General features: G+C 39.4%; 1 protein-coding gene across 2 annotated transcripts in view; it reads left to right on the forward strand.

The window, feature by feature from the left end:
- LOC140494118 (neuromodulin-like) overlaps positions 1–13,366 on the forward strand; it is a 154,099-nt gene extending 140,733 nt beyond the window's left edge. For both annotated transcript variants that reach the window (XM_072593122.1, XM_072593123.1), the window contains exon 3: positions 7,702–13,366. In XM_072593122.1, coding sequence (XP_072449223.1) covers positions 7,702–7,772 — 71 coding nt within the window. In that variant the 3' untranslated portion in view covers positions 7,773–13,366. The remainder of the gene's footprint in view (positions 1–7,701) is intronic.
- The last annotated feature ends 668 nt before the right edge of the window (positions 13,367–14,034 follow it).

Below are 14,034 nucleotides of genomic sequence, written 5' to 3' on the forward strand. Positions count from 1 at the left end.
AAATGGATTGAGATGTGTGAGATGTTGATGCATTAACCTACGCCTGCAATATTACCTGGTTAAGTGTCAACTATGTGACACGAGGAATTTCACAGATGATGTGGACTGTAAAGAAAACCTGTGGAACCAGTGCTTATTTCCAGACAAAATAGAAGGAAGCACTAATATATGACAGGGACCAGCATGATACAGCTTGCAACTCATTTTCACACTGAGTAAGCAGAAATTTCTTTGCACAACAAGGTGTTACAATCTGGAAATGCAGTGCCTGAAAGAGTGAGGGAAACAATTTCAATTGTCACGTTCCAAAGGAGAATCAGACATATCATTGAAAAGGAATAATTTGCAGAGCTACAAGAAATAATTGGGGGAGTGAATGTCATTGGATAACGCTTTCAAATGCTGGTACAGATTCAATGGGTAGAGTGGCCATCTCTAAGGCTCTAAGATTTGAATGATTTACACTGTATACATGCAAATGGTGGCACAATGGTTAGCACTGCTGCCTCACAATACCAAGGCCCTGGGTTTGATTCCAGCCTCGGGTGACTGTTTGTGTGGAGTTTGCACATTCTCCCTGTGTCTGTGTGGGTTTCCTCCAGGTGCTCTGGGTGCCTCCCACAGTCCAAAGATGTGCAGGTTAGGTGGATTGGCCAAGCTAAAAGAAAATTGTCCAGGGATGTGCTGGTTATATATATGGGTTAGCCTTGGGAAACACTCAGATGGTGGAGAGGTGGGTCAAAATGGGATGCTGTTTGGAGGGTTAGTGCAAACTCAGTGGGCTGAATGGCCTCTCTCTGCACTGTAGGGATTCTGTGAAGTTGAAAGTTGTGACTCCATGAATTTATCAAATGCAAATTGTCTCCTATTGGATAACATATGGAAAATGACTCCCTCATCCCATATTTGTTTGCATTTTCCCATCATGGGTATTTGTAGCTGTCCATAAACAACTCCACAAACGGACTATTCTTCATGTGTCAAGTTGTGGACGCTGCACACCCGGCACAGAGTCTGTCTGAACAGGAGCATGAATCTGAGAACTGTCTTATAATGATGGTTCATGCACTGCACACACCTCCCATTCTTTTCTAATACAAGTGCTGACAGGGATTGTGTAACAGTGCTCAAAGGAACAGGGGATGTGTTCAGATACTTACTGAGATTCCAATCTTGATCAGGTTGTGTGGAAGCCTTGTTCAGAACTGGATAGACTCTGAAGATATTTAAAATGTATCTTATTAATGGCAAGCTCAAGATATTAAATTGGAAACGTTACATAGCTTCCATCCATGACAACATTTCAAAAGTATGTCATTGCTGTTAAAGCACTTTGTGAAGTCCTGAGCTTGTGAAAGTTGCTATATAAATGCATTCTTTCTTTTAACATTAGGGAAAGATTAGGAATGCCAAGTGATGTGGAAAAGCCTAACTTATACACAAATTGACCAGTATTACGATGGACTAGAGTGACCTATCATTTAATTTCAAAACATTACATTAAATTGAAGCTGACAGCCTGTACAAACAGGATAATGAGACAACAAACCAGCAACTTTCATGATATTCCTGCATTATGTCAAGCATGGAACAGCCATAAGGAACTCAGTAAGGAGCACAGTTTAAGCAATGATTTAAACAGTGTTGAAGGTTGAAGTGCCAGTATTCTGCCGAACTTAAATGCCTTTGTATTTGGCAATGGATAAGCAGCTGAGCACATCCTGCCATTTTTGTTTTGCAGCTCAGTTATAAATCTGTGGGTTTGAACAGGATTCAAGCAGAAACAGTTTGCTGAATAGGAAGAGAATTTAATGGTACTATCACTGCTTCGTCACTTACATGGTTTTAATAGTGCAGGATAACGTCTAATGAGGCACATAGGGAAACTATATATGACCATATTCCATATTTTGTTCCCTCCAGGCTTCTGTTCCTGCCACAGTACTGGAACAGCTCTTATCAATTCATAAATGGTGTCCTATGTGACTGTGACAAAGACCAACATTCTCTTCTCCAGCTACCTGCAAACCTTGGTATGGTTGACCACAGCAGCTTCCTCCAGTGTCTCTCACTGTCATCCAGTTAGGTGGTACTGCTCCAATTTGGTTCTATTCTTACTTTACTAGCTGTGACCAGAGAGCAATCACTGCTCTTACTGCTCCTATACTATTACTCATGCTGTCCCCAAAAGGATCAATCCCTTTTCTTATATCGAATCTACATGCCACCTCTCATCAACACTATCTGAAAGCACCATCCTCAGTTTCACATTGACACCCAACTCACCACAATATCTTTTAACTCCCACGCTGTTGCTCAGAACATTTACCCTCGACTAATTGGAATAAATATTGGAAAAACTGAAGACATTGTTTCTGATTCCAATGACAAATGGTTTCCTAGCTACCAACTACCAACTAAATCCATCTCCCTGGATACCGTCTGAAATTAAGCCAGCCTGTTCACACTCTTGGTGTTATATTTATTCTTGAGATGAGCTTCTGACCTCAAAAAGACTGCCTGTTTCCATCTTCATAATATCAACCAGCTTCACTCTTGTCTTTGTTTCTGAAACTCTCAGTCGTGCCTTAATTGCATCAAGATTCAAGTCAAATGCCCTCCTGTGTCTTCTCCCAATATTCTAACCTCTGTAATGTTAACGTGATCCAAAATTCATCTTCCCTTGCTGTAACTCACCGAAAATCCCATTGCCCTATTACACTATGGTTGGTCCCTAGTTAAACAATATATTGATCTTAAAATTCCTATTCTTGTTTCCAAACTCCTCCATGGCCTTGAACATGTGATCTACGCCTAACCCACAATCCTCTCTGATATCCCCTTCTAGTTCTTATTCATTTCCATTTGTAATTGTTCCTGATTTGGTGGCCTTACCTTCCATTTCCATGGCTCAAGCTCTGTAATTCCCTCTCTACACATCTCCATCTGTCTCCTTTGTTTACTTCCTTGAAAACACTTCTTAAAACCTACCTTTTGATCTTTTAATTAATATCTTGCTTCTGGCTTAGTATTTGCTTTATCTGTGAACTTGTGATGTTTCAGTAGATTCTATATTAATATAAGTTGGTGATTTTGTAATTATTGTTCATTCATAAGTTGCCCATAGTGTTCAGAGAATTGTAGGTAAGGTGTATTGTTCAGTGGTAAATATAGAATAGGGTGGGGGAATGGGACTGGTTGGGTTACTCTTCAGAGGGTCAGTGTGAACTTGTTGGGCCAAAGGGCCAGTTTCAACACCGTAGGGATTCTATGATTAAGGAGAAGGGGTCCTGGAAGATTCACATTTCAGATCAACTTAAAATGATTTGATAAGGAATTAGTTGACTTTGAAGAAAGATGAGAATGTTTCTCTTTGATCTTTGATTCAGATAGACACTGGCAAATGAATGGCAGTAATCCAACATGGTGTTCGAGTGAACATCAATAATCCATGATTTGGAGATGCCGGTGTTGGACTGGGGTGTACAAAGTTAAAAATCACACAACACCCCAGATTATAGTCCAATAGGTTTAATTGGAAGCACGCTAGCTTTCAGAGTGACGCTCCTTCATCAGGTGATAATGGAGGGCTCGATCGTAACACAGAATTTAGAGCAAAAATTTACAGTGTGATGTAACTGAAATTATACATTGAAAAATTGATTGTCTGTTAAGCCTTTCATCTGTTAGAATACAGTGATAGTTTCACTTCTTTCATGTGTAAATCACAAAACCTTTTTTTTAAAGTTGCATTCTCGGGTTAGCTATTAACAATGGTGATAGCTAGACAATATGTTGAATATCAATAATCCAAGCTTTGTTTTAGTGGTTGATAAAACTGATTCCTTAACTTGTTCTATATTCCCTCAAATTGCACCCCTTCCGACTCTAACAATATTGATTCCACACTAATCCATTCACCTTACCTACATCACCATTCTTACCAAGAGAGTCTAGGCTTGCGTATGTACATTATACATTGCAAAATTAGCTAGATGATGACTAGGAGATGGAGAGTAGTTTCTCCCCTGCCTACAGGGGGTATTGATCTTTATTGCAGCATTAGTAGCACTGGCAGAGAGCAGCTAATACTAATAATTAAACCAACTATTTCCCAGTAGGTTTGGTTCTGTGGTACAGTTTGAGTTTAGCAATTGAACAATTTTGAAGGCTGAAATTGCTTTCTTGTAATCTCTCAGGTATCTGTGTGGTTTTAGTCAATCCCACATTTAGCAGTCTCACTTTGCTTCTGATGTAACTTGGATGAATTTTCTTTGAACAATTGTCAGAATTTCTTCTTAAACAACTATTATCAATAGATCTGTAAAATGATTGCCAATGGATTATGTACAATAACATAACAGAATTTGGACTGATGCATGACATCAGAAGTACTGTTCACTAAAAATTAGCTTATGTCCAATTGGGAAGCAAACTGCTCGCAACACCCATGCCTAAAGGGTCCGATGGCAGTATTAAGTCATTGCTCTTGTGTTGTGTGGATTATAGTCAGATAGATTCACTGGAATTTGATTAAAGAGCTAAAGCTATGAGTCTGGGTGATAGTGCATGACAATCGGGAGGGAACATACAAGTATCTCAGCTAGTCTGCAGTTCGTGTTTGGTGACTTGAGAGACCTCGCCTTGCATTTAGCTCTACATCCAGATGAGCAGAAGTATTGTTACTTACCTTTCTGTTCACAGCTGCTGCCACAGTTTCTTTAAAGGCCATTTGTTTTAATTGTTTGTTACTGAGAAAATTGAGAAAATAGATCTTAGGGCTTTAATTTAAATAGGTGGTATCTCTAGCCACAGTTTTGAGCCAGTGACTATCTGGCACCTTAATCATTTGCTGTGGGAGACAGACCTAACACAGAATCTAAGCATGGAGGATCCCGATCATATGGTATCTTCCAATACCTGATCTAAAAAATGGTACCAAATGATCCAATTTCAGAGTTCTTGGAGTTAAGCACATATCCAAGCTCAATGCAGTGATGAGGACTGCTATTTTGTTGAGGAAGCTGTTTGAGTCTTGAGGGTGAAACACATTTCTGTCTGCTGAAATGGCTTTGAACAATCTCATGTCACTATTTTTAAAAAGAGCTGATTGTGTCCTGGTTAATAACTCGCATCTCCAGCAACAACATGTAAACAGATTGGTTGGGAAATATTCTCAGCAGATCCTCCTGATCTGCTGTTGTGGCGGGAAGATAATTTATGTATCAATCTGAGATTTCACCAATATTCCGCCAATGTTAAGAATACAATCTGGAGAAAAACTGGGAAATATCTTAATTATAAGGCTACTTTTTTGCCATTTGCAATATGAGCAATATGTATAAGTTTGCTACTATGTTTTCCATTATCAAAGCGAGGACAATATTTCACATATAATACTTAGATTGTAAGGCATTTTATGGTGTTCTGAGGGTTGTACTTGTTCCCTTAACCTCAGTTGCCAAGCAACTGTAGCTGCAGTACCAATTTATTCCAGTTGGTGGTGATATTGTAAACGTTGAATCAGTATTGATGCTTCAGCCACCTTAACACTGCCACCATCTGTAAGTCAGAGCAACAGCAAGAGAGTAGTAAGTTGTCATTAACATTAAACAACAAACTTACGGCTTTATGAAGAGAGAAAGAAGACAAAGCCGTACATTTCTTTAAGAGTATTCTGCCATTATTTCATATCATAATTAATTTCTGTTTCAACTTTATAAAACTTAATAGTTCAACTAAACTGACATTTAATAATCTTGGGCAATCATAATCTTTAGGGGAATAAAGTTCCAAATTTCTATGAATCTGTTTGTAAAAATGTCCTTCCCAACTGTCCTCCTAAATGATCTAGCTCTAATGTTTAGACCACTGCCACTTGTTCTTGATTTCATCCATCAGAGGAAAGAATTCCTTTGATTTGGAGGTTCTGGTGTTGGACTGCAGTGTACAAAGTTAAAAATCATATAACACCAGGTTATAGTCACTGTCGAAGGAGCAGCGGTTCGAAAACTAGTGCTCCCAAATAAACCTGTTGGACTATAACCTGATGTTGTGCAATTTTTAACTTTGAATCTACCTTATTTTCTTGAGTTACTACCTGAAGGGAGCACCACGTTGATTATTCACAAAAACCACATCAAAGTGCCCTGAATATTAGTACAGATAAAGCAGGCTCTGAGTCTACCTCATACAGAACATGGATTGAACTTTGCAATATTGACATTAATCAGAACCACTAACTAGGCATTTGGGCAACCATGTTAACTGACCCTCTCCCTACTTATTTTGTAAATCTTTTGAACATCTGAACACCTCATTCAGATCATGTCTCAATTATTATTTCTGTAGGAAATATAAGCAAAACATAAGCAGCCCATCCTCATAAATCAACCCTCCAAGCCCGAATATTATTTAATTGAAATGTTATTTCACAAAGCATGCTTCAAAACTTTGAAAATGACCCCAAAACTTGGGCTGAGATTTATTTAGTGAGGGAGTAAAGATGCTCACCACTGACTTATTATTCTGATCACTGCTCGAACTGCAATTCGACCTGGTTGAACATTACATAACCTTTTATAGAGTTTGTAACAGTATTGAGAGTACAATGAAAGGGACATTTGTGATGTTCTCTCCAAAGGAGAGGTCCACAGTCTGGCCCATGGAGAAGCATTTCCATGTTAGTGTTTAATATGGAAGTTATGATTCATTTCACAGAGGCACTTGCATTATGGTTACCACCGCTCTTTGAGTACTTACTGATTGTTATTTATCTGATTTTCTCAAAGTGAATCCAAATAATTTATTTACAGAACATAAAATGTCCTAGAATTTGCAAAAAAAAATTCAACATATGTCTAGTCTCTTCAGAGAGTCAAGGGATTTTCTAGAATCTTCTGTAGTTGGGGAGTCAGTCACTTGACTGCGTAGCTCCACCAATAGGCTTAAGCAAGCAAGCACAATTACTCTGATCAGCGCACAGACTAATACAATCTAATAGTGTGTTATGAAATGTTACAACAACAATAGTGAACAATTATAGTTGACATCTTCTGGGCTATTATGTGGAGATTTTGCTTTGTCAGTTGAAAATTGTACTGACATCGACATTCTCTAGTTTTCTTTCCAGATCACTGACAAGCCAAGTTTCTATTTTCAATTTTATTTACAGGTACCATTTTTAAAGCATTGACTGGGAACTTTATATTTAACTTGTAGATCTCCTTTTCAATTTAGCTGAATGCACTGAATTGTTTTTTGGAACTGCTCGTCAATTTTTCTTCATCTCATCTAGATCGGCCTGATGGCATCACAGTCTGTACGGTAGATACTCATTCTATGGGTTCTTCTGTGAAAAACAGTTCTGAAATGATTTACAAAAAACTGACTGGTACCAAGGGGCAATGCCCACCAAAATTCTGTCCATGGGTGTCTGAGTTTCGAAACCTCTGCTCCTGCCAAATCCTTCCCCTTAGGATCAGAAATCATGGACATGTTTCCTCACAAGTTCCCATCCACATAAGGTTCCGGAAAAGTAGCAATGAGAAAACTGACAAAGAAAGAGCGGTAATGAGCGGTATTGTTGTTTCTGAGAAAACAAGGGACAATTTTGAACACAATTGGACTGTATGGTTTCTTACACTCTGGGGCCAAATGGAGGTTAAACTGCTTATTAATCAAATCTAAATGTTTTCACAGCCCCGGAAGATGGAGGGAAAGCACCTGAAGAGGTAGAAGGCGAAGCAGAGGCAGCAGCTCCTGAGCAGTGAGGACCTGGAGCTGGAATGACGCAATTTGTCAAAGTGTCCAGCAGCCGAGGAACAATATTGTGCAGGATTAATTTAATGAGGTCACTTCAGTTTGTACCCTTTGCAAAACATTCCTGCTTTATTTTGGATTACGTTGTACATTTCCACCTGTCAGCAAACTCACTGACTCCACGTCCCTCTCTTTCCCAATTTTTTTCCTTCTTTATTCCTGCTCTCACATTTTGCTCATCTCTCTTTCCTCTCAGAGGCAAATAGCTCCATGGCCACTTGATCCTGAATCTATAATAAAGTTAACATCTGAATGTTGGTGCTTATAACCAAGTGGTTCTGGTATTGTAATATCAGATCCAGCAGGAATTGAAACTTGATATATTGACATTATGATTGGGTTTGTTTAATTCCCAGATGGCATTCAAGATTAATAATCTATGAGTATTCAGCAGTAACATTGATACCTTAGGGACTCCAGCTTCCAACAGTCAGAGTCTCACAAGAGCAATGGGTCTGCTTGGCAGGTGGAAATATCAGTTGTTACATCATACATTTTTCTCTCTAACCAGTCTTTAGATGAGTTACTATTTTTTTAAAACAAAAGGGAGGTATGATTACAATAGAGCGATGGAATTGAGTGTAGATGCATGCTGCATGAATTGGAACTTTGTGTAACTGATGTGCTGTACAGGATAATGAGCTGCCTGAATGCTTGAAAGACACAAAGACTTATCTGTCTGGTCTTTAGAAATGTGGATTTGATTCCCCTCCATTCCACTCACCCATCCCAGCATAAACAAAACTGAAACAGATTTCAAACATAAACGGACAAGTTTTTAATTATAACAAGTAGTGGAGTTTAACAAATTTAAAGTGCTCAACACCAATTTTCAAATTGCGTTGCCTCTGACTTACTCTGAGAGTCTCAATAAGAAGAAGATTTAGCAGTGACATGCAAAAAAAAATTGTGATTTTTTTTTGAAGTAGCGGATGGTCAGACCAACCATCTTCAAGCTTCCTTCCCAAATTGTTTTATCCTTCCAGACTGGTGAGCTTGGTTACCTGAATAGACAGAAGCAAGCCTTTGTGAATGAGAAAGGTCTTTGGCATTAGACGAACCTTTTGCCTTTTGATGTTTGTGGTGGGAAGCTTCAGACCTTTTCATGAGGTCATGATTTGTCCAAACATTGGGAACTCTCAGGGCCTCGTAAGTTTGCTGCAAAACGTCCAGTCATTTGCCTCTGAACAGTTCAGAGATTGAAGCAAGTGAAGGTACATCTGAAGATCAAAAGACCATCAGAATAATGGATTAGTTGCCCCAACTTTGGAAAAGGTTACCAGGACACTCCTCATGTTTCCTTTTTCACACTTTGATACTTTTAAACTATTTTATTCTGTTTAGTTTCAGGGGTTTTTATTTCATGAAATTCCAAAGGAAATGGAGAGAAAATTGAAGATTCAGTCATCTTATGTTCCCTGCTCAAAGTAATGTGATTTCTTCTCTCCTCCCCTTTTTTGGAGGAGTCACTATGGCTGCTGATTTTGCATCTTGCACTCTTTTCTTTAAATAGAATCCTTACAGTGTGGATAGAGGCCATTCAGTCCATTGAGTCCACACTGACTGTCTGAAGAGCATCCCACACAGATACAGCCCCCTATCCCACTAACACAGCATTTCCCATGGCCAATCCATCTTGCCTGCATATCCCCGGCCACCACAGGGTAATTTAGCATGGCCAATCCATCTTGCCTGCATATCCCCGGCCACCACAGGGTAATTTAGCATGGCCAATCCATCTTGCTTGCACATCCCTGGACATTAAAGTCAATTTAGCATGGGAAATCCACCTTATATACACAGCCTTGGACTGTGGGAGGACGCCTATAAAAAGCAGGTGAAACTATACAAATTCCACATAGACTCAAGGCTAGAATCGAACCTGGGCCCCTGTCATTGAGTCAGCAGTGCTAATCACTGAGTTGCCATGCCACCCTTAATACATCCTTGAATTCAACAAAAGATGAAAAATCAAGTCCAACATACTTATTGCTTTCCTTCATTGATGTTTAGTATCCCACTGGTTCAAAACTCTCAGTTGCTCAAAAGGTCTGTGTCTTTTGCAGGAAATTTCTGGGATTCTAACACAGATGCTTAGTAATATTTGAACAACACCATCTATTACTGCTGAGATCTCATTGAGGTTGGCCAATAAAGATGGAAACATGGCTGTAATAATGACTTTAGCTATAATTACTCATTAAATAGCCAATCCCGTAGCAAACTTCGAAATAACTTCCCATCTATTAGGGTGGTACATTGGCTCAGTGGTTAGCACTGCTGCCTCACAGCACCAGGGTCCCAGGTTCAATTCCAGCCTCGAGTGACTCTCTGTGTGGAGCCTCGGGTGACTCTCTGTGTGGAGTTTGCACATTCTCCCAGTGTCTGTGTGGGAGTGCTCCAGTTTCCTCCCACAGTCCAAAGATGTGCAGGCCAAATGAATTGGCTATGCTAAATTGACCATAGTGTTAGGTGCATTTGTCCGAGGGAAATGGGCCTGGGTGGGTTGCTCTGCGGAGAGTCAATCTGCGGAGGGTCGGTGTGGACTGGTTGGGCTGAAGGGCCTGTTCCCACACTGTAGGGAATCTAATCTAATTCTGTGTCAGTCAAAGACCATTCTGTCAAAAGTAGGTTAATGTGTACTGAATGTACAGAATATTTCAGGCAAATTTAACCCAATCTACTCAATGGAAAATTGATATGATCACTGGCTTTCTGTCACATACAATTGTATTCTGTAATTAAGTCAATGAAGAATAATGCTGGATGGGTTGGAATGTCACCTTTTCATGCGATCTGCTGGGGAAGTGTGGTTAAAGTGGTCTTCCTTGTCTTTGTTCCCTGCTCTACAGTAATGTCCTCTGTGCTCTATATCATCTCTTACAGTTTCACACCACAAATGCAGGATTGACTCAATGCCAACAAATTCAGTAATTTGCCAGATTACCCTGAGCATGTTTTTATTTTGCTTTCTGTTCATACATTTGGTGATTTTTCTTTCAAGGTCAGATTTCTCCTTGGTCTCGCATGAATGGAAAAAAAGCAGTTCAAAAGAAATGAAGTATTTGAATTGTCATAGTCACAATATCTGCAAGGCTTACTGGGATTATGGTTAGGCCTGGTCATTTTAAGCAGCACATACAGTTTTCATGAGTGTAGATTGTATTTTTCTTTATGTGCATGTGCTCATATTATACTACACTTATAGCACAGATAGATGCCACTCAGAAACATCACCACTGTAATTTAGATATCATCATAAATTTAATGATCATAAGATATCAATGAAACAAAATCTGAAAATGAACCATATAAGGAATGATTAAATGTTTGTCAAGGAGGTAGAGGGTGCCTCAAACATGGAAAGAAAAATATATACATGGAGGGATTTTGGAGGGAAATCCAGAGGGTCAAGTCAGTTGATGACACAACTGCTAATGGTGGTACTAGATAAATCAGGAGTGCCCAAGAAGCACAGGTATCTCCGAGGGTTACAACAGCAGAATGCAGAAATATCAAATTAAAACTTTGAATACTCAACTGGTCATGACAGCTTTTGTGGAAAAGGAAACAGAATTAATGATAAATAATCCTTGGAGGACAACAACAGTAGCAGTACAGATGTGGGAATAGCAGCGATTTCAGGTAATGTTATAGCTTTGATTGGATGGTTAAGATTGGAACATGGCAAAGGCCAATACTTTGCCACAGAATAACAGAAGAAAGCTGTTGTGGTTGTGTGTGTTGAAGGCTGCAGACAGTTCAAGGAAGATGAGTAAAATTTTATCACAGTTACAGTTACAAAAATATGCCATTTATATCTTTAAGTGACAATTTGGTCTTGTGTTGGTGCTATCAACATGATCAGAAGATTGCAATTGCAGCATAGATGGACACTGAATGAGAGATAGAGAGAAAGCGAGGACTGCAGATGCTGGAGAGTCAGAGTTGAAAAGTGTGGCATTGGAAAAGCACAGGTAGCATCCAAGGAGCAGAAGAGTCGATGTTTCGGGCATAAGCCTGACCTGGTTTACTTTTCCAGTGCCACACTTTGACACTGAATGGGTGATGTCAATATGTTCAAAGACTTTGGACAGGAGACGGAGAATGGAGATGAGGTGTTGCTTTGCAAAGACAGTAGCTTCAAGAGTTAGTTTCTTGAGGAAATGCGTGATGGTGGCAGACTTGAAGTACAGAAATAGTATCCGAGGACAGAGAAGTGATCATGGGCTAATGGACGGGAAGGTGATCAACAGTTTTGCTGGAATAGAATCAAGGATGTGAGCAAGGTCGAAGATGGGGTCAAATCCAGAGAAAGATGAAAGTTCAGTGCTAAATCAATGGGGGACATTAATGGGAGATCTTTGGGAAGGGAGGAAAGAGTTAGAGTCAGCCGAATAAATGTTCTCGATTTTTGTGACAAGTCTAGAATAGGACGTAAGGATGGTGAGTGTAGGGCTTGGTGATGTGTGAAGATGACTTGTGTTGGACAAGAGATCTTCAAATATTATGCAAGTTTAGCAATTAAGAGGAAGACATGATTAACATTTTATGTGGTTCAATCAAATTAGTTGATGGATGATTAAACCAATCATCCACCAAAGATGTTCAAATCATTGGTCTTAAGAAAGAAGAGATGAGTGGATATTGGAGGAATACAAGGGTGAAAAGAGGAATTGCTTTAATGGGGACAAGGGTGGGGAAGAGAGACATTTCACAATCAGTAACAGAGAGCTCAAGGACAGAAGTTCCATGTTCAGAAGTGAGTACAGAGAAAGGCAGACAACCAGGAGCAATGAGAGAGAAGGGAAGGATATTGGAAAGATTAGCCCCAACAAGGAAGGACAGTTTGTGATGATGTTTAACAATAGTCTCTTGCTGCTGTCATCCACTAACCCTCATCCATGTTTCTTTCTATTTCTTTCTCCCTCGTGTAATTAGGTTGTTTCTCCTTAAAATGATCTGTGCTATTCATCATGGCTATAATTCATGGGACTGAACTTCAAATTCCAGCAGACGAAGGATTAGCAGGACAAATCAAATTGGAATGGCTTTGGTTATTGTTAGAGTTATCACATTTCAGCATGTGCTCTTCACACACTTATCTCATGGTTAACATGTTCTCCAGATCATTGAGCACAACCTCAATCACTTAGCACCAATGCATTGCATCTCACCAAATATGCCCTGGCATTCTTGCATTTACATGCACTCGTATGCTTGCCTTTGCATGTATTTGTACGTACATGTAAATGCATGTGTGTTTCTATGTGTGCGTGCGTGTATGTTCCCAAGCACCAGGCATTGCTAGAAATCATTCATTACAAATCATTGTGACTATGGAGTTTATTGGCACTGTGTAATCTTGCAGTTTATTCTTAAGAGATGCCAGTCTTACCCTGTCTGAGTGTACCTGGGAAATTAACTCATTTGCTTACTTGCTGTTTATTTGCATGTGATTTATCCAGAATACTTAACAATTAATTGTTCCTTTCAAATATGTTTATTTAACAAAAAAAAATAAAAAAAGTTAAAGTTTCAGAAATGTTTGATTGAGCAAAATTATTTTTATGATAGAGGAATGGTTCCTGAAGGATTTGATATATAAATTTAACTCAATAACATTGAATACATAACACCTAAATTTCCAGAAAACCATATCTGCAAACCATGAGTTACACACATGTAATTCCAGGGCAACATGGAATCCCAAGGGATCACAGCAACAATCCCAGACAAATACATACACGGAAACAACTTCCAATCCCAAAGGAACACACAGTGCTAGGGGAAGACACTCAAGTAAAAATCGAATATTGTGGATGCTGAAAATCTGAAATAAAAGCAGAAATACCTGGAGACAATTAGCAAGTATGGCAGCTGTGAAGAGTCAAAAAGCATGGCACTGGAAAAAATGCAGTAGGTCAGGCAGCTTCCAAGGGGTACGAATGACACATTCATGATGAAGGGCTTATGCCTGAAACATCGACTCTCCTACTCCTTGGATGCCGTCTGACCTGCTGCACATTTCCAGCACCATACTTTTTAAGTCTGACTCTCCAGTATCTGCAGTCTGCACTTTCTTCTAGCATCTGTGAAGAGAAAAGAGTACACACACACACATAATCACAGGGGGAGAAGTACACAATTCTAGGAAGATGCACACACATGCAATATTCCACAGGAACAAGGACATAATTCCAGAAATGCATA

Source organism: Chiloscyllium punctatum, chromosome 23, assembly GCF_047496795.1.
Source record: "Chiloscyllium punctatum isolate Juve2018m chromosome 23, sChiPun1.3, whole genome shotgun sequence".
Taxonomy (NCBI): domain Eukaryota; kingdom Metazoa; phylum Chordata; class Chondrichthyes; order Orectolobiformes; family Hemiscylliidae; genus Chiloscyllium; species Chiloscyllium punctatum.